This window comes from Eumetopias jubatus, unplaced genomic scaffold (genome assembly GCF_037043125.1).
Source record: "Eumetopias jubatus isolate StellerSeaLion01/CBP00866 unplaced genomic scaffold, mEumJub1_p1.0 scaffold_12, whole genome shotgun sequence".
In the NCBI taxonomy this organism is placed as follows: Eukaryota; Metazoa; Chordata; class Mammalia; order Carnivora; family Otariidae; genus Eumetopias; species Eumetopias jubatus.
Window position 1 is genome coordinate 87,208,771 of NW_028274818.1, and position 23,952 is coordinate 87,232,722.

Sequence of the window (23,952 nt, forward strand, 5' to 3'; positions counted from 1 at the left end):
ACTCTGCTCCTGCCGTCTCCTCCACGTGAGTGCCCCCCTCCACTCCTCTTCCCCTAGTTAACTCTGTGTTCTTTAACTCAGCTTCTCCGGGGATTCTCAGAACTGGGGTGGGGGTGGGGGGTGCCAGGCATTCATCCACACGCTACATATTTTCATTCGGCCTTCACAACAACCTCTGAGGAAGATGCATTATTATCCCCATTACAGACAAGGACACCGGGGCACGGGGAAAGTGATTGGCTCCAAGTCACACAGCTAGAAAGTGGTGGGGCTGAGATTCAAAGCAGACATTTCAGCTCCAGAGTCCTGGCTCTTCACCACCACCCTTTACTGCCTCTGAGACCTCAGAGCACAGGGTCCCACCCCTTCCTACCATGTTTCATAACTACGCATTTTGGATGGACTATTTGAAGAACATCCAGCTCGCCCGCCAATAGCTTGTAATGAAGGTAGCTGATGGGGCGCCTGGGTGGCTCCGTCAATTAAGTTTTGGACTCCCGATTTCGGCTCCGGTCATGATCTCAGGGTTGTGAGATCGAGCTTCACGTACTGGGCTCCGTACTGGGTGTGAAACCTGCTTGAGATTCTCCCTCTCCCTCTGCCCCTCCCGCCCCCACTCACCCAAGCTCTCTCTCTAAAAAATAAATTAATTAAAAATAAAGTAAATAAATAAAAGTAATAAAATAAAACATAAATAAAAGTAGCCGACATATTGGGCACTTAGTCTGAGCTAGGCACTGTATTTAGTACGTTTTGTGCATCACCTAGTTTCACCCTCTCAGCAATTCTGTAAATGAGGTACAATTATCCCCGTTTTACAGATGGAGTACCTAAGGAGTTTAGAGTTTAAGTAACTTGTCCACTAGGCTAAAAATTCCCAGAGGTTAGAAACCTTGTTTGTTTTGCCCATCATTGAGTCCAGAGGGACTAATTCAGTGCCTGGCATACAGTAGGCATTCAATAAATGCTTTTTGGTTGGTTGGATGCCTGGAGGATAGATGGCAGGAAGGGAAGGGAGGGAGAGAAGGGGGAGAGGGAGGGAAGGAGGGGAGGGAGGGAAGGGGAAAGAGGGAGGGAAAGAGGAGGAAGGGATTGGGAAGGGGGAAGGGAGGGAAAAGGAGGAGGGGGGAGGGGCACGGAAGGAAGGGGAGGGAAAGGGAGGGAAGGAGGGGAGAGAGGGATGGGGAAGAGGGTTGGGAGAGAAGGGGGGAGGGGCAGAGAAGGGGAAGGGGGGAGGGAGGGGAGGGGGAGGGGAAGGGAAGGAGGGAAAGGAGCAGAGAGCAAGCAGGGTAGGGAGGGCGGGATAGGCGGCGCCGACTGCCTGTGTCCGGTGCCCCAGGACGGGGACGGGGCCGCCTGGGCCGCGGGCCGCGAGCTGGATCTGGTTGCGGGGTGTCGGGGTGTCTGCGCAGGCGCCGCGATGCACCTGAAGAAGTACCTGCGGAAGTGCCTGCACCGGCTGCAGAAGGGCCCGGGCTACACGTACAAGGAGCTGCTGGTGTGGTACTGCAACAACACCAACACCCACGGCCCCAAGCGCATCATCTGCGAGGGGCCCAAGAAAAAGGCCATGTGGTTCCTGATCACGCTGCTCTTCACCTCCCTGGTCTGCTGGCAGTGGGGCGTCTTCATCAGGACCTACCTGAGCTGGGAGGTCAGCGTGTCCCTCTCCATCGGCTTCAAGACCATGGACTTCCCCGCCGTCACCATCTGCAATGCCAGCCCCTTCCAGTAGGTGGTCCCTGGAGTGCGCGGCTGGCTCTCCCCGCCCCCCTCCCTCTCTCCCGTCCCCCCCTTATTTCTCTCCCTCCCTCCCGCCTCTCCTGCTCTCCCTCCCTCCCTCTCTCCCCCTCCCTCTCTCCCCCTCCCCCTCCCTTCCTCCCCCTCCCTCTTTCTCTCTCCCTCCCTCTCCCCCTTCTCTCTCCCCCTTCCCTTCTCTTCGTTTTCCTTTTCTTTCCTTCCATCCTCCCTTTCCCTCCTTTTTCTCCTTCTCTCTTTCTTTCCCTGTTTGTGTCATCCCTCTGCAGCAAGTACCTTTCAAAATTCGTGAACTTCCTAGGGACAGCGGGCTGAGCAGTCAGCAGAGCATGCAACTCTCCATCGCGGGGTTGTAAGTTTGAATTCATTGTAATCGTGATGATAAAAGTATATATAGCAATAGTGCATCAAGGGCTGATGAATTGCCAGGCAGTGTGTCCAGTGCTTTTTGGTTGATTGATGTAATTCTCATCCACACAACCACCCTAAGGGTGGGCACGACTGTAGTAGCCCCAATTTATGGGTCGGGAAATGGAGATTCAGAGAGGTTAGGGAACTTGCCCAGAGACACACAGAGAACAACTGTGGCATCGGAACCCAGGCCTGATCTGACTCCAGAGTTGCCACCATGCAACCACGTGCTGAAGGGACATGCCGGGGGACCCGACCTAGCCAGGGTTGGGGAGGGGCAGGGGGTCAGTCAGAGGAGAGCACCCCAAGGCATGAGCAGAAGCGAGCTAGGTGGGACGCAGAGTGGCCCAAGTGGAGGACAGCTGCCGCGGCCCTGGGACGAGACAGAGTCTGGTGCTTTCAAGGAACTGCAGAAGGGCCAGCGTGGCTGAGTCACAGGGAACATTCTTGTCCAAAAGAAGGTCCTGGAAGGGAATTCTTACTTCCTTTTTTTTTTTAAAGTACTAGCACTTTTTTTTTTTTAAAGATTTTATTTATTTGAGAGAGAGAGTGAGAGATAGAGAGCACGAGAGGGAAGAGGGTCAGAGGGAGAAGCAGACTCCCTGCTGAGCAGGGAGTCCGATGCGGGACTCGATCCCGGGACTCCAGGATCATGACCTGAGCCGAAGGCAGTCGCTTAACCAACCAGGAGCCACCCAGGTGCCCGGGAATTCTTACTTCCTGATTACATGTCTAGTGATCAGAAAGTCCCTTCTTTCTAGTAATCGGGCTCCTGCCTGCTTGGGGCTGCTTCAGAGAACCCATAGTCATCATAGTACAACACCGCCCTGGCCAGGCACGGTTCCCGGTGCTGCAGAGGCCTCACCTCACCAACAGGCATCCAGGGTAAATAATCCCTGCATCTTGTAGACGAGAGAACAGAGCCTCAGAGATGCTAACTTGCCCCAGGGTCACACGGATACCAAGTGGCATGTCTGGACTCGAACCCAGACCTCAGGCCATGACCCACCTTGCTCGACAGCAGTGTGGACATCCGGGCTAACCTAGCAGCCCCCATCCCCACAGCCCACCACCCTTCCCGAGTCCTCCTCCTGCTGTGTACACACAGGTGGCTGGTTTAATGGTCCGGGGACAGGAGGTGTCCGCAGCTGAAGCCGATCTCAGCTCGGGCCGCTGTACCCCTTTGTACCAGGACGTGGGTCTGTGGCCAGGCGTTAACACTCACTCCCCGGTCCGGACACATTTCTGCCAGACTGACCGGTCACCATTTCCAATACTGGAGCCTCCGGAGGCTGTGAGAAGCTACTGGAGCCCAGCCCCACACTCCCACCCTCCTTCTCCCTCCTGAAACTAGATCCTTTTCCCAGAGTCGCTGCTGGAGAATTGGAACCAGGAGCGGTTAGGAGTCTTCCTCCTTAGAATGTGAACTTCATAAGGAAAGGGACCCCATGTGTCTTGTTCGCTATCATATCCTCTGTGCTTTGCACAGTGCCTGGCGCCTAGGAGGCACTCACTGCATACTCGGTGGATGAAGAAGTGAGCGGGTGGGTAGGAGGAGTCATGGACGCCTGGGCGGGTGGGTAGAGAGGCAGGGGGCTTGGGCAGAGCACTCTCCTCACATGTGGTGGCTGGCAGCCACGCTAGGGGTAGGGGGGACCCCAGACTGCGGTTGCCCTCTGCCCCTCAGCTGCCCTTGTCCCCCTGACTGGCCCCCTCCCCACCCAGGTATTCCAAAGTCAAGCATTTGCTGAAGGATCTGGATGAGCTCATGGAAGCGGTCCTGGAGAGGATCCTGGCTCCCGAGCAGAGCTACACCAACGCCACTAGGACTCTGAACGTCACCATCTGGAACGACACGCCGCTGGTCCTGATCGACGAGCGGGACCCCCACCGCCCGGTGGTCCTTGACCTCTTTGGGGATGTCCACCATGGCTCAGCAAGCAGCAGCCCAGCGCCAGAAAGGACCTGCACTGCCCAGGGGTGCAAAGTGGCCATGAGACTAGTAAGTGGGCCCCGGGCACACATCGAGCAATGGACCCTTCCCAGGGAGGCTGATGGGATTTTCTTTCCTTTAATAATCTGGGTCTTGCTGGGGGAAAGGCAGGCTGGAAGCCAGTGCCCATTTTGTATGTTTACAAAGCTTTTTTTTTTTTTTTTTAATAGAGCTGGTATGTTAGTCAAGACACTATTGGATGCCAGTGACCCAGGTCAAACTAGCTTAAGCAAAACAAGGAATTCACTGGCTCACATACTGAGAAGTCCAGGGGTAGCCTGGGTTCAGGTCTGGCTGGATCCAAGCATTCAAATGCTGCCATCAGGACCTAACTCTCTCCATTTTTGTTCAGCTTTTCTCCCAGTTAACCTCACTCTCTGGCAGGCTCCCTCCAAGCAGAGGGTCTTGGCAATGCCAGACATACACCCCATCAGCTCAGCACTCTCCCCCGAGAAACAGAACTCCTATTCCCCAATAGCCTCAGCAAAAGTCCTGGGACAGACCCATCGGGTCACATGCTCACCCCTCAACCAATCACCGTGCGCCAGAGAATGGGCTCTCATGATTGGCCAGTCCTGGGTCATGCGCCCTGGAGCTGGGTTGGCGTCAGCCTCTACCACGTGGACCCAGTGAGGGGGGAAAGGGTGCTTTCCTAAAGAAGGAGTTAAGTCTTGCTCTCAAAAGACAAGAGCATAAATACCGGGGAGGTGAAAACCCACAGCCTTGCAGTGCCGTCCAATGCCAGAGCGTAACTGCCCTGCGCCGGGATGCTGCGATGGCCCCCACTCCTGGGGAAGCTGAACGGGCCTAGGAATCTGTATTGTTAACAGCCTCCCTGGTGATTCGGATGGTCACCCTTGGCCCTTGGTTTGGGGGCCTCCACCGGGTCGGGGCTCCCCCTACATCTCCGAAAAACCAGCGAACAGTCCGAGGCTCCAGAGGCCCCGTGCCCTCTCTGACCCAGTGCCCTACTGGTTTTTTTTTTTTTTTAAAGATTTTATTTATTTATTCATGAGAGACAGAGGGAGAGAGAGGGGGGGAAAGAAGCAGAGGGAGAAGCAGGCTCCCAAGGAGCAGGGAGCCCAATGCGGGACTCGATCCCAGGACATTGGGATCATGAGCCGAGCCGAAGGCAGACGCCCAACCATCTGAGCCACCCAGGCACCCAGTGCCCTACTGGTTTTTAGCGTTACCCGGCCTCCCGTGTCCGGCTCCTCATCTGTGAAGCAGGCTTGTTCCGGGGGACTGCCCCGGATCTCGGGGTCAGGCCCTGTGTGTGCGCGCACGGTGCATGCTGTGTGTGTGTGCGCACGCGCGCGGGTGTGCACGTGTGGTAGGGAGGAGGGTCTGCTGGCCTCAGTTTCCTCCCGATGATGGAGTAGGGTTGCTGTACAAATCGAATGCGGTAATAGGCCTCAGAACAGAGCCTGGGACAGAGTGAGTGTTAAGTATTACCGTCATCTCCCTAAGGAGAGACGAGGAGACCTCCAGGAATGGGCCTGAGGACAGTGCCCCCAGCCGGCCCTGGGGAAGGCAGTCTCACAATGGGAGAAGCTCCTCCCGGCCTCCTGGGTTCCAGAAGGAAGGCCCGCTGTGAGCACCGATAGAGGCAGAGTGGCTGAGGCCAGAGGCCTGGGGCTGTGGCCGTGCTGTGTCTGCATGGTGACCTGGGTGTCATGGTGGGCCGGCTGTGGGGTGGGGGGCCTGCTCCCCTCACGGGGCTCAGGCTGACAAGGCCCAGCTCCTTCCCCCAGCGAGGGGGAGGGAGCCTTGAGCCTCCAGTCCTTCATGGTCCACACAGCCTCCAGGGAGCTGCCTCTGGAAGTCTTCGAGGAGGCCCGGAAAGGAGTCAGGGGAGTTGGAGGGTCCGGGTGCGTCTGTCTGTGTGGCCACAGGAGCGTGAATGTGGATCAGCTAGGTATGTGGGCCGGGAGAAAGTTTGGATATGGGTGTGTGTGGTTGTGACCATGACATCGTGTGGCTGTGGATGTCAGGAAGTGGGCGTGTGTGTGTGTGCGTGTGTGTGTGTGTATTTGCTCATGCATAAGGCTAGTATAGGGGTGGCCGGCGACCTTGTGTGAGACCTGGTGACCCAGCAGCCATGTGTGAGGGGACAGCCCCCAAGCCCTGCGAGCGTGAGTGTGAACACATTCTCCACCGCTCAGCAGCTGCTAGCCCCGGCACCGCGGTGCCACCAAGGGAAGGGCAGCTGGCCCTTGGGGACAGTGGCCGGGGGGAAGGCTGGCCAGCATGCCCTGTGCCCATCAGAATCCCACTCGGCCTCCACAGTGCAGCCTCAACGGGACCGTGTGCACTTTCCGGAACTTCACCAGCGCCACCCAGGCCGTGACGGAGTGGTACCTCCTGCAGGCCACCAACATCTTCTCGCACGTGCCTAGGCACGAGCTGGTGGAGATGGGCTACCCCGCCGAGCGGCTGATCCTGGCCTGCCTGTTCGGGCCCGAGCCCTGCAACTACAGGTGAGAGCCGCCCTGGGCCCGGCCGGCCTGCCCCGCCCCCCCGGCCCCCACATCACAGCCCCACGTGGCCACGGACCAGCACCATGTCCTGTGCCTCAGTGTCTCCGGTCGGATCTTCTGGGGCAGAGCCTGAGACCGGGATGTGTGGAGGGCCCATGACACATGGAGGGACTCGCTTTAGGACACGTCTGTAAAGGAAAGCAGGATGAGGAAGGAGGAAAGAGCTCAGTGAAGCCGCGGTCTCTCAGGCAACGTCCCGGCATCCAGAGCATCAGCCACACCACAGGATTGTCCTCCTGAGGGGCTTGCCTTTGTCCCGGCTGCATCAGTACCTCGTGGGGGATAGGCTGGGGTCCCCTCACTTCCCAGGCAAGGGGGCTGCAGGAGGGGCAGCTGGGAGCTTTTCGGGTCTGGGCGGGCACCCTGGCACCTCCTGCCCTGGTTCTCATCCCGGACGGTCCAGCCGCTGCCTCGGCTTCCCGGGAGCAGGGCTGAGTTGGCTCAGCTGGGCACTTAGAACGGAGCCCTGGGAGTGTTGGCTGGCATCCCTGACAACCCCCAAGGCGGACAGGATGGCAGACTGAGAATAACGTTCACCCCAAAAGCCTGCACCTCCTTCACCCGCCCTGCCGCTGACACCCCCAGCCCTGGGCCCTAGCGTCTCTGGGACAGGACCACGGCCTGGAGACTGGGCCCACGCAGAGCCACGGCGGCAGAGCCTCAGGGTGTGCGGGGCCCACGCGTGCTGGCGTCCTGTTGGTCCAGGACTCCACAGTCTCGCACTTCAGGCCCCTGAAGTCCACGGAGTCCTGCCACCTCTCAGGAGTGACAGGCTTCCCATATCACCCTCCCGGGGACGGTGCCTGAGCCCCGTGCTCCCTCCACCCATGAGCCTTCAGGAAGCTCTACTGAGAGTCTGCTGAACGCCGCGGGGACCCTGTGTCCCCCCAAAACGCACAGGGGCGGGCACTCTGCAGGCCGTGTCAGGAAATCCAGGGCCCCCCGCCAGAGGAGCTGCACACCTAGCCGCCCGCGTGGCATGAGCTGGAAAGGTGTGGCCGCAGGCGGAAAAGCACAGGCCGGTGCCCCTGCTGACGGGACACGTCCTGCCGTCGGTGGTGGCATGGCTGGCTGCCAACCCCTCGCTCTCAGCCGGTGGCCTTTGCTCAGCGCACCCCTGGCCAGACGCTCCTGACGGCCCTCCCAGAAGGCTGCAGGCAGCCCGTGCACCGGCATGTCACATCCGTGCAGTCACCTTTGCCCCCTCGGCTGGAGAGAAAGAGGTCAGGCTCTGCCTTCAAGCCTGGAGCCCGACTGCTCAGCAAGAAGAGCCCTGGCTGGGGGGCGGAGGGTTAGGTGGGAAAGGGGGGGGTCCGTTAGGGTCTGGGGGATCTACTGTCAGGTCCCTGGGCTCTGAGCGGGGTCCCGGTGTCGGAAGATTGTGGGCGGCTCCCGCGCTGGCTCCGTCCACAGAGCAGGTCCCATTGGGTCACAGGGACTGAGAGTGAGGAGTGGGTGGTCCCCCAAAGAGAAGCAGAGGAGCTGTTAGCAGAGAAGGGGGAACGGATGGCATTGGGGCCGGCAAAACACCCAGTGTCGGCCACGCCGCTTCTGTGGTGTGGCTGTGGCTGGGGAGTAACTCTAGCGAGGGGGTCAAGGCTGGGCTGTGCAGTTAGACCCCCTGGGTTCACATCCTTGCCCTGTCTTACAAGCCGTGTGACCCTAACCAAGTTTAACCTCAATGGGCCTCGGTTTTCCTCTTCTGTGAAATGGGGTAATAACATGCCTACCCGGCGGTGTTATTGTGAGTATTCAGCGAGGTGATATGCCAACAGAGTGCCGGCCTCAATAAATAATTATTGACAATATTATTGTCATTAAACCCACATTTGATAAGGAACTCATTATTCAATAATAATGCTAACATGTATTGAGCCCTGCTGATGTGTCAGATGCTATTCTTAGCACTTCACGGGTATAAAATTCATTTAACCCTGGCCACAAGCCCATGAGAAAGGTACTCTTATGTCACCTCATTCTGTAGGAGGCAGCCAAGGCCCAGAGAGGTTAAGCAACGTCTCTGAGGTCACACAGCTGGTGAGCGGCTGTGCTGGCAGTCTGGGCCACCAGAAAACGGAAGCATCATCTTCCCTCCCCACCCATGTCTCCAGAGCCTGTTCTTTGTCACCTGCCTTCCTGAGTCAGCCTCAGACCCGGTGCCAGAGGAAACGGGCCTCCCTCGGCCCTCCCAGTGCCGGGCTCCAAACACTATGTCCCTGCTTCCGCACTGTCCTTCTGACTCCATCCTCTGTCCCTCGACTGTGGCGAAGGCTCAAGAAGCAGCAGCTGTAATTAGGAGAAAAGGAGCCACATTTGGACCCTGATGCCAAACTGCCTGGATTTGAATGCCAGATCTGTGGGCTGTTGGGCACGCTTCTTGGCCTCTCTGGGCCTCAGTATTCTCATCTGGAAAATGGGGATCATGACATGGCCTCGTAGGGCTATTGTGGGGATGGAAGGACATATATGGTGTGTTATGGAAAGTCTTTGATTTGGGTTTATACAGATAAGATGGGTTTGGGGGAAGAATGGCACAAAGGTGAGGTGTCCTCCTCATCACATGGTACGCCAGGAGGGGCACCACCTGGGATGCTGACCTCCCTCAATGGGTTAAGGGGCGGGGGAGGGGGGACAGCCTTCTCCATCACGAGGTAACTGTCTTCCCTTCCGCGAAGTTGAGCCCACACTCTAGGGAGGACGAGGGAACAGGGGCACTCAGCTCCTGGTCTCCTGGAGACAGGAGTACACACTATTTGGAAATCTTCTGTGGGGAAGAGTTCCCTCCTCTCTGTTCCTTCATGTTATTCAGTCATTTGTACCGGCACGGACTCGTGTATATTTGCGTTGTAGTCGCATCCCACGTTATTTATTTTCTTACTCACATTCTTCCAGCTCAGGCCAGTAGCAGCTCCTCACGTCGGGCTCCTGTGTCTCTTTAACATGTCCCCATCTCTCTGTCTCTCTCTCTCTCTCTTTTTTTTTTTTTTTTTTTGACTACTTCCTTACTTTCTGGCACCTCAGATGCCCCAGCTCTAGAAGCAGCCGTTTCTCTGAGGAGCTCTGTTTCCTTTTATTGGAGAACGGTGTTTAGAAACCAAGATCTAGGCATATATAAGCAGCAGTAGCTTGTTGTTACTGCCTCAGGGACCGGCTCACTAGCTCCTGCCCTGGGAAGCCTTTCCTGACCCTTTACCACACAGGACCACCGCTGTTATACTGCTTCCTTCCAGGATGCTCTACCTCTCTGGTCTTTTCTGGGGGTTTGCCCCAGTCTTGGGCCCCATGCCTGACACCTGTCCCGGGAAGGTGTTTTGGGAAAAATGCCTGGCTCTGGGGCAAGAGTCGGCGGGTGCTGAGAGCAGCCTCTCCAAGTAAAGGGCATGACCAACAAGCAGGTCGTTGGCACACACAGCGAGATGGAGAGAGAGCACAGCCGTGGGCCCGAAAGCGCCCTGAGCGGCTGCCTGTTCCTGGGCTGCAGACAGATGTCCGAGATGGTTTCTTGGGAACGCTGTGTCCCCACACGCCTGGGGCGGGGTCTCGCCCTCCAGAACAGTGCCCGGCTTCAGCCGGTTTGCCCTGCTCTGTTCCTCCTGTGGCCACAGCCCTGATCCTCCAGATGGAGACTCCCCAGTGCCCGCCCAGAGCTATTTCTTCCCTCTGGGCCTTTGCCTGGGCTGTGCTCACCACCTGATGTGCACTTTCTCCTCGCTGCCCTCCAGGCAGCTCGCCTACCTCTTAGCCAGCCTTAAAAGTCTCAGCTCAGGCCTCCCCTCCTCCAAGAACTCTTTCGTGACCCCTACACACACCCCAGGGAGAATGAGGTGTCACTCCTCCAAGCTTATCTCTGTTGGTCCACTTATCACATATTATAATTTACCCAACAAATATTTATTGAATGTCTGTCTACTGTGGGCCAGGCTCTGAGGGCAGAGTGGGGAGCGTGGCCACCAACACTTGCTGAGTATTTCCATGTGCTCGCGTCCAGCCCTCGCCTTTGTCCTGTGGGGCGGGTGCTCTCACCATCCCGGCGTTACAGGTGGGGCCGGCCAGGCTGCCCAGCCACGCAGTGACAAAGCTGAAACTGGAATCCAGGCAGGCTGACTTCCTGGCCCCGGATCCTAGCCTCTAAATGCTTCCTCCCTTGACACACACAACGGCCCTCCCTGGGCTTATGTTCTATAAAGCAGGGGGCCGCTGATAAGCAAGCAGTTACCTAAAGATCATTTCCGATTTTGACCACATGCTATCAGGGAATAAGCAGGTAGAAACGATCAAGTAACCAGGTAGGGAAGTGACTCTGCCTGGGGAGTGTGGGGCGACAGGGCAGGGGTGGGGTGCGGGGGGTGGTCTCAGAGCAGGTGAATCCTGAAGGATGAGAAGAAGCCACTTATGTGGCCAGCTGGTCAGAGAATATTCCAGGCACAGGGGCCTTGAATTCAGAAACATCTCGGAATGCTGCTGGAGTGTAACAGACAAGGGGGAGAAGACCAACATAGGGCGTTTGCGTTTCCTTCTGTGAGCGGCGAGGAGCCTCTGGAGGGTTCGGAGCAGAGGTGTACCCTGGCCTGATTCACAGTTCAAACCATCGCCCTGACTGCTGTGCAGAGGAATATCCTACTAGAACAAGAGGGATAGCAGAGGCTCCTGCAGGAGGCATGCAGGGCCGGGCACTGGTGGCTTGAACCCTGTTGCGGGGGGAGGCTCAGTGATGGAGAGAGGAGGACTAGCCAGAGGCACGTTCTGGAAGGGGAGCCTGGACAGGACGCTGCTCCAAGGCCCTTGCCATGCTGGGTCCCCCCCGCCACACAGTGAATGCCCAGGGCAGGACTCTCTTGTTCACCTCAGCTGTCCCCGACCCTGCACCTGCCTCAGGAAACACTTGTGGAGTGAAGAAATGTGATTTCTTCCTGATTTCCCTTTCACAATTGAGGACATCAAAGCCCAGAGGTGGAGTAAGCCGCTCATGTCTGCCCAGCTCCCAGCTTGGATGTCACAGCCTGCCCGGGAACCACCTCGTTCTGAGGTGGTGTGGGGGGTGTTAAAGGTGGAGGGAATGGCTTCCTAATGTCAACATCGGGGCAAATAACAGCTGACCTCATGGGGTTCCTGTGAGGATCGAATGAGAGAATGTACGCAGAACTCTGCAGCACCAGGCTGGCGCCTAAAAGTGGCACGGTCCGTGTTTCCAAATCCAGGGCTTGGAAGACAATATTGCATTTTGGTGGCTGTTTCTGCACTTCCTGTTTTTAATAAAACAAGAAAAACAAAACAAAACCACGCAAAGACGTTTGTAAAGCTATTCCTAACAGAGACCCGAGGACACACTTATAGACAGAAAAGAGCACGATGACCTCACGTGGACACGTCCTCCTGATCCCACAGCCATGACTCTTCCCCTCCCATCCATTCTGCAGCAAAGCCCAGACTCCAGGGTCTTTCACCCATAAAAAGCTCAGAATGTATCTGCAAGAGAGAAAGGCTTTTTTTTTTTTTTAAACCAAACCACAATGCTATTACCCCACCTGAAAAAAAAATTGACAGTAATTCTTCAATACCATCAACTGTCCAGTCGTGTCCACGCTCATAAATGTCCTACCTTTTTGCTTGTTTGCATATGTGAATCAGCATCCAATTAAAGGCAGCATGTGGTGATTGCGATCCAAGTCTTTAAAGTTTCTGTTCATCTGTAGGTTGTCTCCCCTTTCCCCTCTCACAAGGTGTTTGTGGAAGGAACTGGGGTGTTTATCCTGTTGCATTCCCCAAGGTCTGGATTTTGCAGGTTGACTTTTCTTTGGTGTCTTTGAACCTGTTCGTCTATCTCCAGTATTTCCTGTGAATGGTGGTTAGAGACAGATGCTTGGTCCTGTTCGGGGAGGATTTTTATGTTTTATTAGCAAGGCCACCTCCTCGGAAAGCCTGTGCTCTTCCATCAGGAGAGAAGCACTGGCCACCACCAGTGGGTGTTGCCCAAAGCCATTAATTCGTCTGGGGTGCAAAATGTTGATCCATTCACTGCCTCTCCAAGGATTAGCTGGGTCAAACCAGAACTGTTTTAACAGCTATATGATAAGAAAAAAAAAAAAAAAAGAAGTCAAATGGAGGGAGCCATAGATTAGAAGAAACTTGAAAGACCTATCAACCAATTGCATGTTAACCTCATTTGGATCCCGATTTAAACAAATAAATTGTAAAAACAAAAATCGACATGTAGGAGACGGTTAGAGCTTTGAACTGAATATTTAACAATATTAAGGAATTTTTGTTAGTTATGTTTAACATGGTAATAGCAGTATTTTTAAAAGAGTTCTTACTTTTCAAGATACATCTGGAAATGTTTACAGACAAAATCATGACATCTGGGATTTGCTTGAGAATAATATGGAAGGGAGATGGGGCGGGGCAGGTAGAGATGAAGCACATTAGTGGCCCCGCCGTGATGATTCTTGAAGCTGGTGGTGGACTTCACTGTCTTGACTTTTTTTGTGTTTGAAATGTTCCATATCCAAAAAAAGTCTTTTTTTAACTGAATTCTTTGAAACTAAAGAATACCGTTGCTACTGCTGTGAGCATCTTTAGGGAAATGTTTCTTGCGGTAGTTGACTTATTTCCTTAGGAAACATTTCCAGGACATAAGAGAGGACCCTGTATAGGGTCCCACACTCCTCCTTATAAAGCTGTGTCCTTCCTCGGCCTCTGGGGGGCCCTCTCCTGATTCATCCCCTCTCCGACCCACGTCAGCCACTTCCCTCTCTGAGTTCCCGGCTTAGCCAGCACACCTGGCTGGATTCTGGGGCTCCCCTCCACTATGTGTCCTGGACAGCAGACGGTCAGGGAGGCATTGGCTGGGGTGGGCCCTGCTCTTTGGCTGATGGTGTTTCTTTTAGGAACTTTACATCCATCTTCCACCCGGATTATGGCAACTGCTACATCTTCAACTGGGGCATGACAGAGAAGGCGCTCCCTTCGGCCAACCCCGGAGCTGAGTTTGGTAAGCCTTGGTTCATCCTGGGGCTGGAGTCGTGGGGCTAGAAGACCCAGTGACCATGAGCTGTCAAGGGGGAGGGCCGGAATTAGACAGGAGGTGGCCCACGGAGGGGCAGCCACAGTTGGGCCTCTTCTGTGTGTGGGGAGCCGTTCCGTTGTCCCTGCAAAATGAACAACCCCTTTTAAATTTTTAAAAAGAAAGGAAGAGTTTTATTGGAGCCCAAGTTAGGAGAGCTGCTGGGGATACATAGTCTTCACAAGGAAGAGAGCGCTCTGGGAAAGGAATGTTTGGAGCAGGATTATATATGGTTTTTACATAAAGGGTTATAAACGATCATGACCAAGGCCATTCCGGAAAGTTACAGACTTTATCTTATGCTGTTAGTGTGTTCAAGGCTGTATGACTTTGATTTTATGGGAACCAGTGTTTGGGTTTTTTTTTTTTTCCTTATGTTTGGAATGCTCCTTTTTGATTATTTGTTTTAACAAAGGAGATGTACAATGTGTGCTGCTCAGGGTGGAAATAGAGCCTCTGAGGTTTTGATGGAGTCATTTTGACCTTGGTAAATGTTAAACTATAGCTTCTCTGAGCAGGGCCCACGAATGCTAGAAATTGAAAATCTCCTTTATGATCCTCCCAGAGCTCCCATAAACGCCTGGGCTAGGGACCAGTGCTCCCATTTTGCTGCTGAGTCCCAGCTCCTGGGCCCGGGGGGAAACCCCAGCTCCACCACTGACCCCCCGGGTGAGCCTGAGCTCAAGACTGAACTTCTGGAAGCCATGGTTTCCCCGTTCAAAAACAGTATATGATAGCCTAGGAGAGCCTATTGTGTGCACCTCACGGTATCATCATGACATGAGGCCGTCACCCGCGTAGCACAGTGGCTGGCAAGTCCTACGTGCTCATTATATGCTGAATATTCTTTGGAGGCTTAAAGAACTTGCCCAAGAGCACCCATCTGACCTGCAGCAGAGCCCGTACTTTTACTGAGCCTCACTGCGGTGCGGTTCTTGAACAAGACAGAGAGGGGGTGGAGTAAACAGAAGCGAGAAGCGGTCGATGAGAGAAGCCACTGTGTTGGCCCGTCTCTGGGGAAAGACTCATGGTGGCCTCAGGTTGGCTTTGGCGATCCTCCCTCCCCTACCCCACAGCTCCTGGCCTCCCCAGCCTCTGGGAGGCAGGCTGTCATTCTAAGTCTCAGGGCTGTTGGTCAAGAGGGGCGCAGAGGGGATGCTGACCACCCATCACCCAGCCCCTGTGCCCCTGAGGTCACTGTGTATCACAGAGGCGCCAGTCACCTCACCTCGCTTCACAGGGGCAGATGGTTAGGACTAAGGAGCTCAGCTGCCTGTGTTAGAACCCCAACAATGCCCCCTTCTTTGCAGGTGACCCTGGACAAGTCCTTTCCCTTCTCTGTGCCTCAGTTTGCTCACCTGTAAAATGGGGATTATAATAATACCTTTGCTCTTGTGAGCACCAGTGAGTTCGTGTATAATAAAGCACTTGGCCCAGCACTCAGCACGTAGCAGGTGCTCGATGAATGGTAGCCTGTTGTCCTAGCCACTTGGCACAGCCCTACGGTGGTGCCTAAGTCCCTGCCTTCAAGAAGGGAACCATCGGGGGGCGGGGGGAAGGAAGACAGACAATAAAAGATTCGTATAAGTGAGGTACATACTTGGGAGGAATATTTCCAGAGCTAGGAGACCTACTCTTGGTAGTCAGGGAAGGCTTCTGGAGGAAGTGACACTTGGGCTGAGATCCAAAGGAAGAGCAGGAGGTTCTAGGTGAAGGGTGAAGGGTAAAGGGGGCGGGGACATGATCCCAGAGAAAGGGAACAGCATTCTTGAGGGAATAGCATTTGCGAAGGCCCAGCAACAGCAAGGAACACGGAAGCCAACAGGGATTGAATGATGAGAACGAGGACTCATAAGATTTGAGGTGGGCCAGGGCAGTCCTGCACCCCTGGATCTACCTGCCACGTGGATAGAGCTTGTGGGGCTGGGTGGGGAGGGAGAGACAGGGTGGCTTGGGCTAGGAAGGGGGCCTTGGAGAAGGCAAGAAGTCTCAATTTTCTCGAGGGGCAGCCAGCTTCCTGCGTGGGCCCTAGAGGTCTCCTTGGCTGGGTGGGGAGGGGGCCTGGACAGGTGGATGTGAGGGGGAGCGAATTCAGGCAGCCCTCGGCCCCACCTTCCCACAGGCCTGAAGCTGATCCTGGACATAGGCCAGGAGGACTACGTGCCCTTCCTCACGTCCACGGCCGGTGCCCGCCTGCTGCTTCATGGGCAGAGGTCCTACCCCTTCATCAAAGACGAGGGCATCTACGCCATGTCAGGGACAGAGACATCCATCGGGGTGCTGGTGGTATGGCCACAGCTCGAGGGCAGCCTGAGGGGGGCTGAGGGTGGAAGCTTCCCTCGCGGCCCATTCCCGCCTTGTCTTCGGGCTGGAACCCCGACCAGGGCCAGCATGCTCTGGCAGAAGGTGGGCACGCTCTGGCACCTACTGGGGCCCATGGCATCCCCACCGACTCCCGTGATGCTTGCTGGGAGGGAGGTACACACGGAGCAACCTCTCCGGAAACAGGACAAGCTGGAGCGCAAGGGGGAGCCCTACAGCCAGTGCACCATGAACGGCTCTGACGTCCCTGTACGGAACCTCTACAGCGACTACAACACGACCTACTCTATCCAGGTGGGAAGACAGTGCGGGCCCCGGGGACCCTGGCAGTCCGCATCTACCAGACCCGAGGCCTCAGGGCTGTGGGGGAGCTGGTCCTGGCAGGACGGGCTGTACTGGATTTTTGTGGGTGACCGCAGGGTGGTTTGGTGGGTTTTGTGGCCTTTGGGGCTGGAGAGCCAGTCCTGTCCCTGGGTGCCCACCAGGGCCCGGGACCGGCCACTGCTCATCCCCACTCGGCAGCTGTGCCCATGGGGATGCCCAAAACACACAGATCTCACTCTGGGGTCTCCCAAAAAGAACGCTTATGTGGGAGAGATGCTGTGCTAAGGGCTCGCCTGTGTTACATCATCCTGTGATCCTGTGTACACCCCACGGGGTGGTAGTAGCATTTATTAATATACTAACAATAGCATTTATTATATATATATGTATATATATATGGTTTACTTGTTATAAGTACTGATATACGGAGAGGAGCAGGCTCATCATGTGCTGGGCAGGCCCTGTTGCAGGTGCTTTACATACAGTGATTCATTTAATCCTCACAGCGATGCTAAGATGTAGATAGTATTACTAGGAAGGAGGAAATCGGGGTGTACAGGCCCCAATACAAAGGGCTCATCGACTTAGCTGAGAAGTCCCTCTTTGTATCCGGCCTCGATCCCCCTTGCTGCAGCTGGGGCTTCCCTCTCACCGTGACCTCCAGAGGCAGCCCGGGGGGCCTGTCCCGAGACCCAGCCCCGTGGAGAAAACCGTCTAAAGCCTCCGCACAGGTGACGAACGTGACCCCTGGCTGACACTACTTCCCCAGCCCGGGCGGCCTTGGCAGATAAGGAAGCTGAGGCATGACGAGGGGCAGTCTAGGGCCTGCTTCTGTGCCTGTTAGCCCTGAGCATGGTGTGGGCTTCCCTTTTGCCTGGAAATCCCCCTGCCCCCCGCCCACCCTCCTGCCCACCCCGTCCAGCTGACCTGTGCGCCCCACACCCTGACCCGGCTGGTTTGGCCGCCTTCTATCTGGAGGGGCTTCTGCCTGCAGTGGGGAACTTGGGGGAAGCTTCCGAGCTAATGAAGGGATAGACAGCCAGGCAGCACAGGGAGGTGGGGAGCACAGAGAGGGAGGCCACAGAGGCATCCATCAGGCTCAGCCTTAGAGACCTCATTCCAGAAAAAGCTCAGCTCTTGCTTTGTCCGGTGCAGCCGCCCCTCTGGCCAGAGACCTTGGCAAAGACCCAGGCCCTGGTCGGGTGCTCTGCTTGCATCCCCCCAACCCCCAGCCTCTGTCGTGGGGCCTAGAGAGGACTCCTCCTTCCCAGGTGAGACAGTGAGGCCTGGAAGAATGCGAGACCCCGGCCCAAAGGCAGAGCTCCTCGTCCGACCCCGCTGGCCCCCTCACCCCCACTCTGTTCCTCCCGGCTGGGCCCGCAGGGAGGCCACAGCCCTGTCAGGGAGAACAGGACAGGGCCTGCCAGGCTGCAAAGGAGCAGCGCTGGGAGTGGGAGTAGCTGCGACGGAGCGGGCTGGCTCCGTGGCCGGCGGGGCAGAGCCCAGAGCAGGGGATAGCAAAGGTTGGAGCGAGGGCTCCTCCACACGCCGGACTCGGGAAGCTGGGACAAGCGGAGACACAGGAGTACCAGCCGCTTCCATTCCCCATGCGGTGCCAGGCCCTCCTGACCTTAGCCCACAGGGGCGACCGTCACCCTGCTCCACCTGTGAGTGACCGCAATTGGCCTCCGAGTGCGCTGGAACCAGGTTGGGGTGAGCTGAAACCCCAGCACGAGAGTCATCCCACGCAGACTCCAAGGCGCCAAATCCACTCTTCCTCCCCCTGTCCCCATGAGGGGACCCTGCCCCATCAAGGCTGGCAGCCCCATTAATGAGACCTATCGGAGGTTGGCTACGGTATTGGGACCAAGCCACCCCTCCCCATGTCCTGTGTGGGGCTCCGGCTCTGCAAGGTGGGGTCCTCAGAGAGCTGGGTCTGGCCCGAGTCCCTCCGCGGGGACCAGGCACTGAGCAGGACAGCCACGCCCTGGCTGCGGGGGCCAGGAGGTGCAGCTCTTCAGCCGGGGAGACCCCTCCCCTGGCTCCCCAGGCCTCGGCATTACCTCCCCCGGGGCCCCTACCTCCCGGGGCTGGGACGGGGGCGCTTCGCAGTCATGGCCATATTCTCCCGCCCTCCCACTGCAGGCCTGTATTCGCTCCTGCTTCCAAGAGCACATGATCCAGAACTGCAGCTGTGCCCACTTCCTGTACCCACTGCCCCATGGGGAGAGATACTGCAACAACCGCGAGTTCCCAGACTGGGGTGAGTGCGGAGCCCCGGGCACTGGGGCCCCGGGCCGGCTGGGGCTCTGACCGCAAAGACGGGGGTGGGGGGGTGGGGGCAGAGCTCCACGTCCTCAGCAGGGCGGGGAGTGGGGCCAGGCCTGCGCCTCCATGGCCTGCAGCCCTCCTCCGCCCCAGCCCCCCTCCCGCCTGTGTATGTGTGCCCCGTAAACACCTGCACACACATGAGCTTGGCGTGCAGCGGCTGGCGAGGGCACGTATGTGTGTGCACACAGGAGAGGGCATTTGTATGCTTGTTTCTTAATGCACAGGAGAACTCGGGACCAGGTCTGCACGTGTGTTCATACATGGGCGTGGATGGCTTCCAGTGTTTGCATCTGTGCACGCTGGTTCATGTGCCCACACAGTGTGTGCGCACGTGTGCCCACAATGCCACACGTATGAGCCTCAGCATGCATGTCCATGTGTGTGAGCTCACTGGGTCTCTCCGTGGGGTGCTGGGTGGGAAGGGAGACTGAGGTGGCCTCCAAGAGTCTGAGGCCCGAAGCCACAGAAGTAGGAACCTTGGCATCCAAACATGATGGATGTTGTCGGAGGCAGGGAGAGTCCCACCACCTCATAAAACCAATGAAATCTGTAGCCAAGAGGGGGGAACCATCCCTTTGGACCACCCATCCCTTCATGCATGACCCCATCACCCTGCCCCCCCCAGCCCTGAGTGGGGATGACAGAGGGAAAGCTGCTCTCATCCTGCTGAGCTGAGTCTGGGCTGTTTGGGGAGAGGGTCCCCCAGGCCAGGCTGGGGCAAAATAGCTGGACATCGGGGGTGCAGGGGGGGAAGGGATGACCCTCCATGGCAGGAGAGCTTGGGCAGAGACAGCTCCCCCTCCCACCGAACCACCAGCCTTGGGTGGCCATGGTCAGGAGGGCAGGGGGCAGCTGGAGGCTCAAAGCGGGAGAGGAAAACATCTAGAAACCCCCTCCCTTAAGTCTCACCCCTCCCCCCCACCCGTCTTGCTCAGCCTATTGTTACTCACACCTGCGCATGAGTGTGGCCCAGAGGGAAACCTGCATCAACATGTGCAAGGAGTCCTGCAAGTGAGTGGGGGGCATGGAGACTGGGGGGCAGGGGTGGGGAGCAGTGCTGGCAAGGACAGCGACAGCCACAGAGCTGCCTTCTCTCTTCCAGTGACACCCAGTACAAGATGACCATCTCCATGGCCGACTGGCCTTCTGAGGCGTCTGAGGTGAGGTGGTGGAGTGGCCAAGCTCCTGGCCGCCCACCTTTGGGCTGGGGGACAGCTCTGGGCACAGGTCTGCAGGCTGTCTGTCCCCCCCAGCCGTGTCTCCCAAGGTGCTGTGCTGGGGACACAGCAATGAAGGAGAGGCACAGCCCTTTGCTCTTAGGGAGCTTACATTCTAGTGGGGGAGACAGGCAACATGCGGAAATTAAGATCATTTCAAAGTGTGATAATGGCAGAAAGTAGATAGGATGAGCGCAGAGTAACCAGGGGAAACCCCTTTAGACAGAGCGGTCAGGGAAGACCTCCCTGCAAAGGTGACGTGTGAGTGAAAGCAGCAGGAGCTGAGCCAGCCTGGGCAGGGCTGGGGAGGACCATCCGGGCAGAGGGACAGCACCTGCAAGGGCCAGAGGTGGGAAAGACGCAGCGCAGGATGGCTGGGCCTCTGGGGGAAGCGTCTGGAGCCCAGAGGGCCTTCTCCCAACAGCAGCAGCCAGGGGGCACCATTACCTTCCTCCTCTCTGTGCCAACACACGGTCCCCAGGCCTTGGGGAAGCTTTGGGGCTGTGTCCCCGACCCGTAGTAGGGCCCATGATTGGGGGGGGGGGTGCTGGAGGTGCCATTTTTTTTCAGCTGCCTTCTTGGATTCCAGGATTGGATTTTCCACGTCCTGTCTCAGGAGCGGGACCAAAGCACCAATATCACTTTGAGCAGGTGAGCCTAGAGTCTGGGTGGGGCTGGGGAATGCGCAAAATGGGAGGAACTAGAGCCTCAAGGGAGGGGTTTGGATATAGGGCAGCTCCTCAGACACCTTCTCACACTGGTCAGATCCAGGAGGAGGCCTGAACGATGAGGTACTGGGAATGAGAGAGAAGCCAGTGAATGGAATTCAGGGTCAACCACTTCCCAAAGGAGAGCCTGTTCTTCCATATGTCACCTGTTCACCCACCCACCCACCCATTCGTTCCTCCAGTATTCATCCATCCTTCCACCCATCCATCTATCCATTTGCTTGTCTATCCATCCATCCATCCATCCTCCAGTCCTCTAATTTTCCTCCCATCCATCTGTATCCATTCACCCATCCAGCCATTCATCCCCCCATCATCCACTCATCCATCCTTAAACTCATCCATCCATCCACTTATCCTCTACCCATTTCTCCATCTTTCCACCCATCAAAAACACAAACACGAATTGAGCACAGGAAAGACACAGGTCCATATTCTTGGGAAGCTCCAGTCTAGAGGACAAAAATATGCCAACAGGGCTTATGGTGTTGAGAGTCCCTATAAGACCCTTCCTTTGGGAGCACAGCAGAGAAGAAGCTATCTGCCTGAGAGATAAGGGAGGTCTGTAGAGGGAGCTGACGCTTGAGCCAACTCTCCAAGGAGGAGCAGGAACTGTTTAAATAAGAGGCAAAGATGTTCAGGCAGAAGACTGGAGGTGTGAGAGAGCATAACTTTTCTGAGGACTATCGGGTGCAAAGGGGAAACCGACATGGCCAACTCTCTGTGCCCCAGGTCCCCTGATAAAGAAGCAAGAATTAGGACTCTATCCAGAGCCTACTGTGTATGGGCTGGGCCCCTCAGGGGGGTGGGAGACGGGAGCTCAGAGGCAGTCTTCGGGGCCCCCCGGAAGGATGCTGGGCAGAGATGCTTTTCGTGGCCCCAAGACCCAGAGGGGACAGGAACGGCCGCACTTTGGGCTCTTGCTTGGACCTCACCCCTCCTGGGAGTAAACATGTGAGAAGCTCAAGGCAGAGGACTGCCCCTTGGCTGCCTTTCGTGTGTGTGTGTGTGTGTGTGTGTGTGTGTGTGTGCATGCACACGCACGCACAAGCGTGTCCCGGGGAGGGGGCACCAGCCCTTCTTGCTGCTTCTACAGGAAGGGAGTTGTCAAGCTCAACATCTACTTCCAAGAATTCAACTATCGCACCATTGAGGAGTCAGCAGCCAATAACGTGAGTCTGGGTGCTCCCAACTCTCAACCCTGCCCTGCTGCCCCTCCACCCTGCACGCTGAGGGTGGGGAGGGCCCCGAGCCCAACAGGGGAATTAGAATGGTTTCCCTGGGTTGAGATGGTCACCCTGTTCCCCTTCCTGGCCAACAGCCCCCCTCCCGGGAAGCCGTGAGGCAGGGCTCAAGGCAGAAATCTGTGGCCCAACCCCCACCCCCACCAGGCCATCCACCCTCTGCTCTCTGCAGATTGTTTGGCTGCTCTCAAACCTGGGCGGCCAGTTTGGCTTCTGGATGGGGGGCTCGGTGCTGTGCCTCATCGAATTCGGAGAGATCCTCATCGACTTTGTGTGGATCACTGTCATCAAGCTGGTGGCCTTCGCCAAGAGCCTGCGGCAGAGGCGGGCCCAGGCTCGCTATGCGGGCCCGCCGCCCACCGTGGCTGAGCTGGTGGAGGCTCACACCAACTTTGGCTTCCAGCCTGATGTGGCCAGGCCTGGCCCCGACCCCGGGACCTACCCTGATGAGCAGACCCTGCCCATCCCGGGCACCCCACCTCCCAACTATGACTCCCTCCGTCTGCAGCCGCTGGACGTCATCGAGTCTGACAGTGAGGGCGATCCCATCTAGACCTGGGGAGCCCAGAACTCAGACCCAAGAAGCCGAATTCATGGCCTCGGGCTTCACTTCGGGGTGCAATCTCCAAAGGGCCAGGATGATGGGAATCCGAGGCCACAGTCTATGTGTGTCCCTCTACAGAGAGACCAGCAGCTCCTGGCCAGTCCCAGGCCAAGGGCTCTGTAGGGTCATGGTGCCGGTACGGATGTGGGTAAAGCGTACTCATTTGGTTCCTGCCCACACCCCCAACCTGACCTGATCCTTGGCTGGGACATCCCCAACTTGGCTCCGGAGAGCCTGGAACACTGTGCCCCGCAAACAGGCTAGTTTTTCCCAGTGCCAGTCACCGTCTGCTCTCGAGACAAAGAGCCAGGCATGCTGTGCTGTCTGTCCTCAGAACCTTTCCATCCTGGCCTTGGCAGGCCTCTGCCAATGGGTTTAGTGAAGGCAGCAACTGTGGAGAGCAGGAAGAGCATCAGGCCCAGGGGCGGGGTTGGGGGACCTGCTGCCAGATCCTAGAAAATAAAAGTTCTAGAAAATAAAAGTAGAACACACAGAGCTGAGCTTTGTTCTTTGTCGGACGGGGCAGTCGGAGTGCCCTGGTGCACAAGTGGGCTTGTGACTTATTCAGTGCCATCCACCGTACTACTTTGGGTTGCAAGGACAGAGAGAAATAGACTCAAGCTGGCTTAAGTGAAAGAATCTCAAGCAGCTCAGTGTCTCTCGGTCTCTGCTTTCCTCAGGCTCTCCTCACATTGAAAGCCCACCTGCGAGTCCAAACTCACCGTGTCTCCAGCTCAGCAAACAGCTAGGAGGAAGTACCTCATCCCTAGTTGTCTCTCCAAGTTCCCAGGCTGACTCTCATTGGTCACTGACTGGGTCACATGCATATCTCTGAACCAATCAGTGTGATAGGCTACTTGGATTGGTCAGACCCTGCCCATACCTGAGGCCAGGTGGCCCCCAGCAGAATCACATGGCCCCAGGGGATAGGGACATGGCTCCAAGCATTGCCAGAAAAAATACAGGTCCTCAAGTTAAATATGAATTTCAGATAAACAACGAATTGATTTTTTAGTATCAGTACATCTGCATAATATTTGGGACAGGGGCGTCTGGGTGGCACAGTAGGTTAAGCGACCAACTCTTGATTTCGGCTCAGGTCATGATCTCAGCGTGGTGAGACTGAGCCCCGTATGGGGCTCCTCGCTCAGTGTGGAGTCTGCTTCAGATTCTCTCTCCTTCTCCCTCTGTCCCTCCCCCACCCGTGCATGCATGTGCGCTCCCTCCCTAAACAAAAATGTTTTTAAAATTAAGGGGTATCCGGGACATAGGATGTTAATAAAATCATCTGTTGTTTTTCTGAAATTCAAATTTAACTGAGTGTCCTGTATTTTTAGTTGCTAAGTATGGGAACCCTGACGGCTCTCCAAAGAGAGACCAGGAAGCTGTTTCCCAAGAAGAATGGGGCCTGCCAGGT

At 56.4% G+C, this 23,952-nt stretch overlaps 1 protein-coding gene across 2 annotated transcripts; it reads left to right on the forward strand.

Annotated features, from left to right (window-relative positions):
- Positions 1-1,420: 1,420 nt before the first annotated feature.
- Positions 1,421-22,484, forward strand: SCNN1B (sodium channel epithelial 1 subunit beta). Of its 2 annotated transcripts, XM_028090440.2 has the most exons (12): positions 1,421-1,731; positions 3,895-4,171; positions 6,452-6,642; positions 13,590-13,693; positions 15,888-16,051; positions 16,274-16,381; positions 18,557-18,674; positions 19,678-19,753; positions 19,845-19,902; positions 20,549-20,610; positions 21,784-21,859; positions 22,104-22,484. In XM_028090440.2, exons 1-12 carry the CDS (start codon positions 1,421-1,423, stop codon positions 22,482-22,484), a joined length of 1,926 nt encoding a protein of 641 aa, XP_027946241.1. The 2 variants fall into 2 exon arrangements, with proteins under 2 accessions (XP_027946241.1, XP_087873155.1); XM_088017029.1 differs by lacking the exon at positions 16,274-16,381.
- The last annotated feature ends 1,468 nt before the right edge of the window (positions 22,485-23,952 follow it).

Bases quoted from the DNA above. Each gene is read 5' to 3' on its own strand.
- SCNN1B (XM_028090440.2), top strand. From the start codon at position 1,421: ATGCACCTGAAGAAGTACCTGCGGAAGTGCCTGCACCGGCTGCAGAAG. The intron at 1,732-3,894 runs GTAGGTGGTCCC...CTCCCCACCCAG, and splicing joins TGCAATGCCAGCCCCTTCCA to GTATTCCAAAGTCAAGCATT. The intron at 4,172-6,451 runs GTAAGTGGGCCC...CGGCCTCCACAG, and splicing joins GCAAAGTGGCCATGAGACTA to TGCAGCCTCAACGGGACCGT.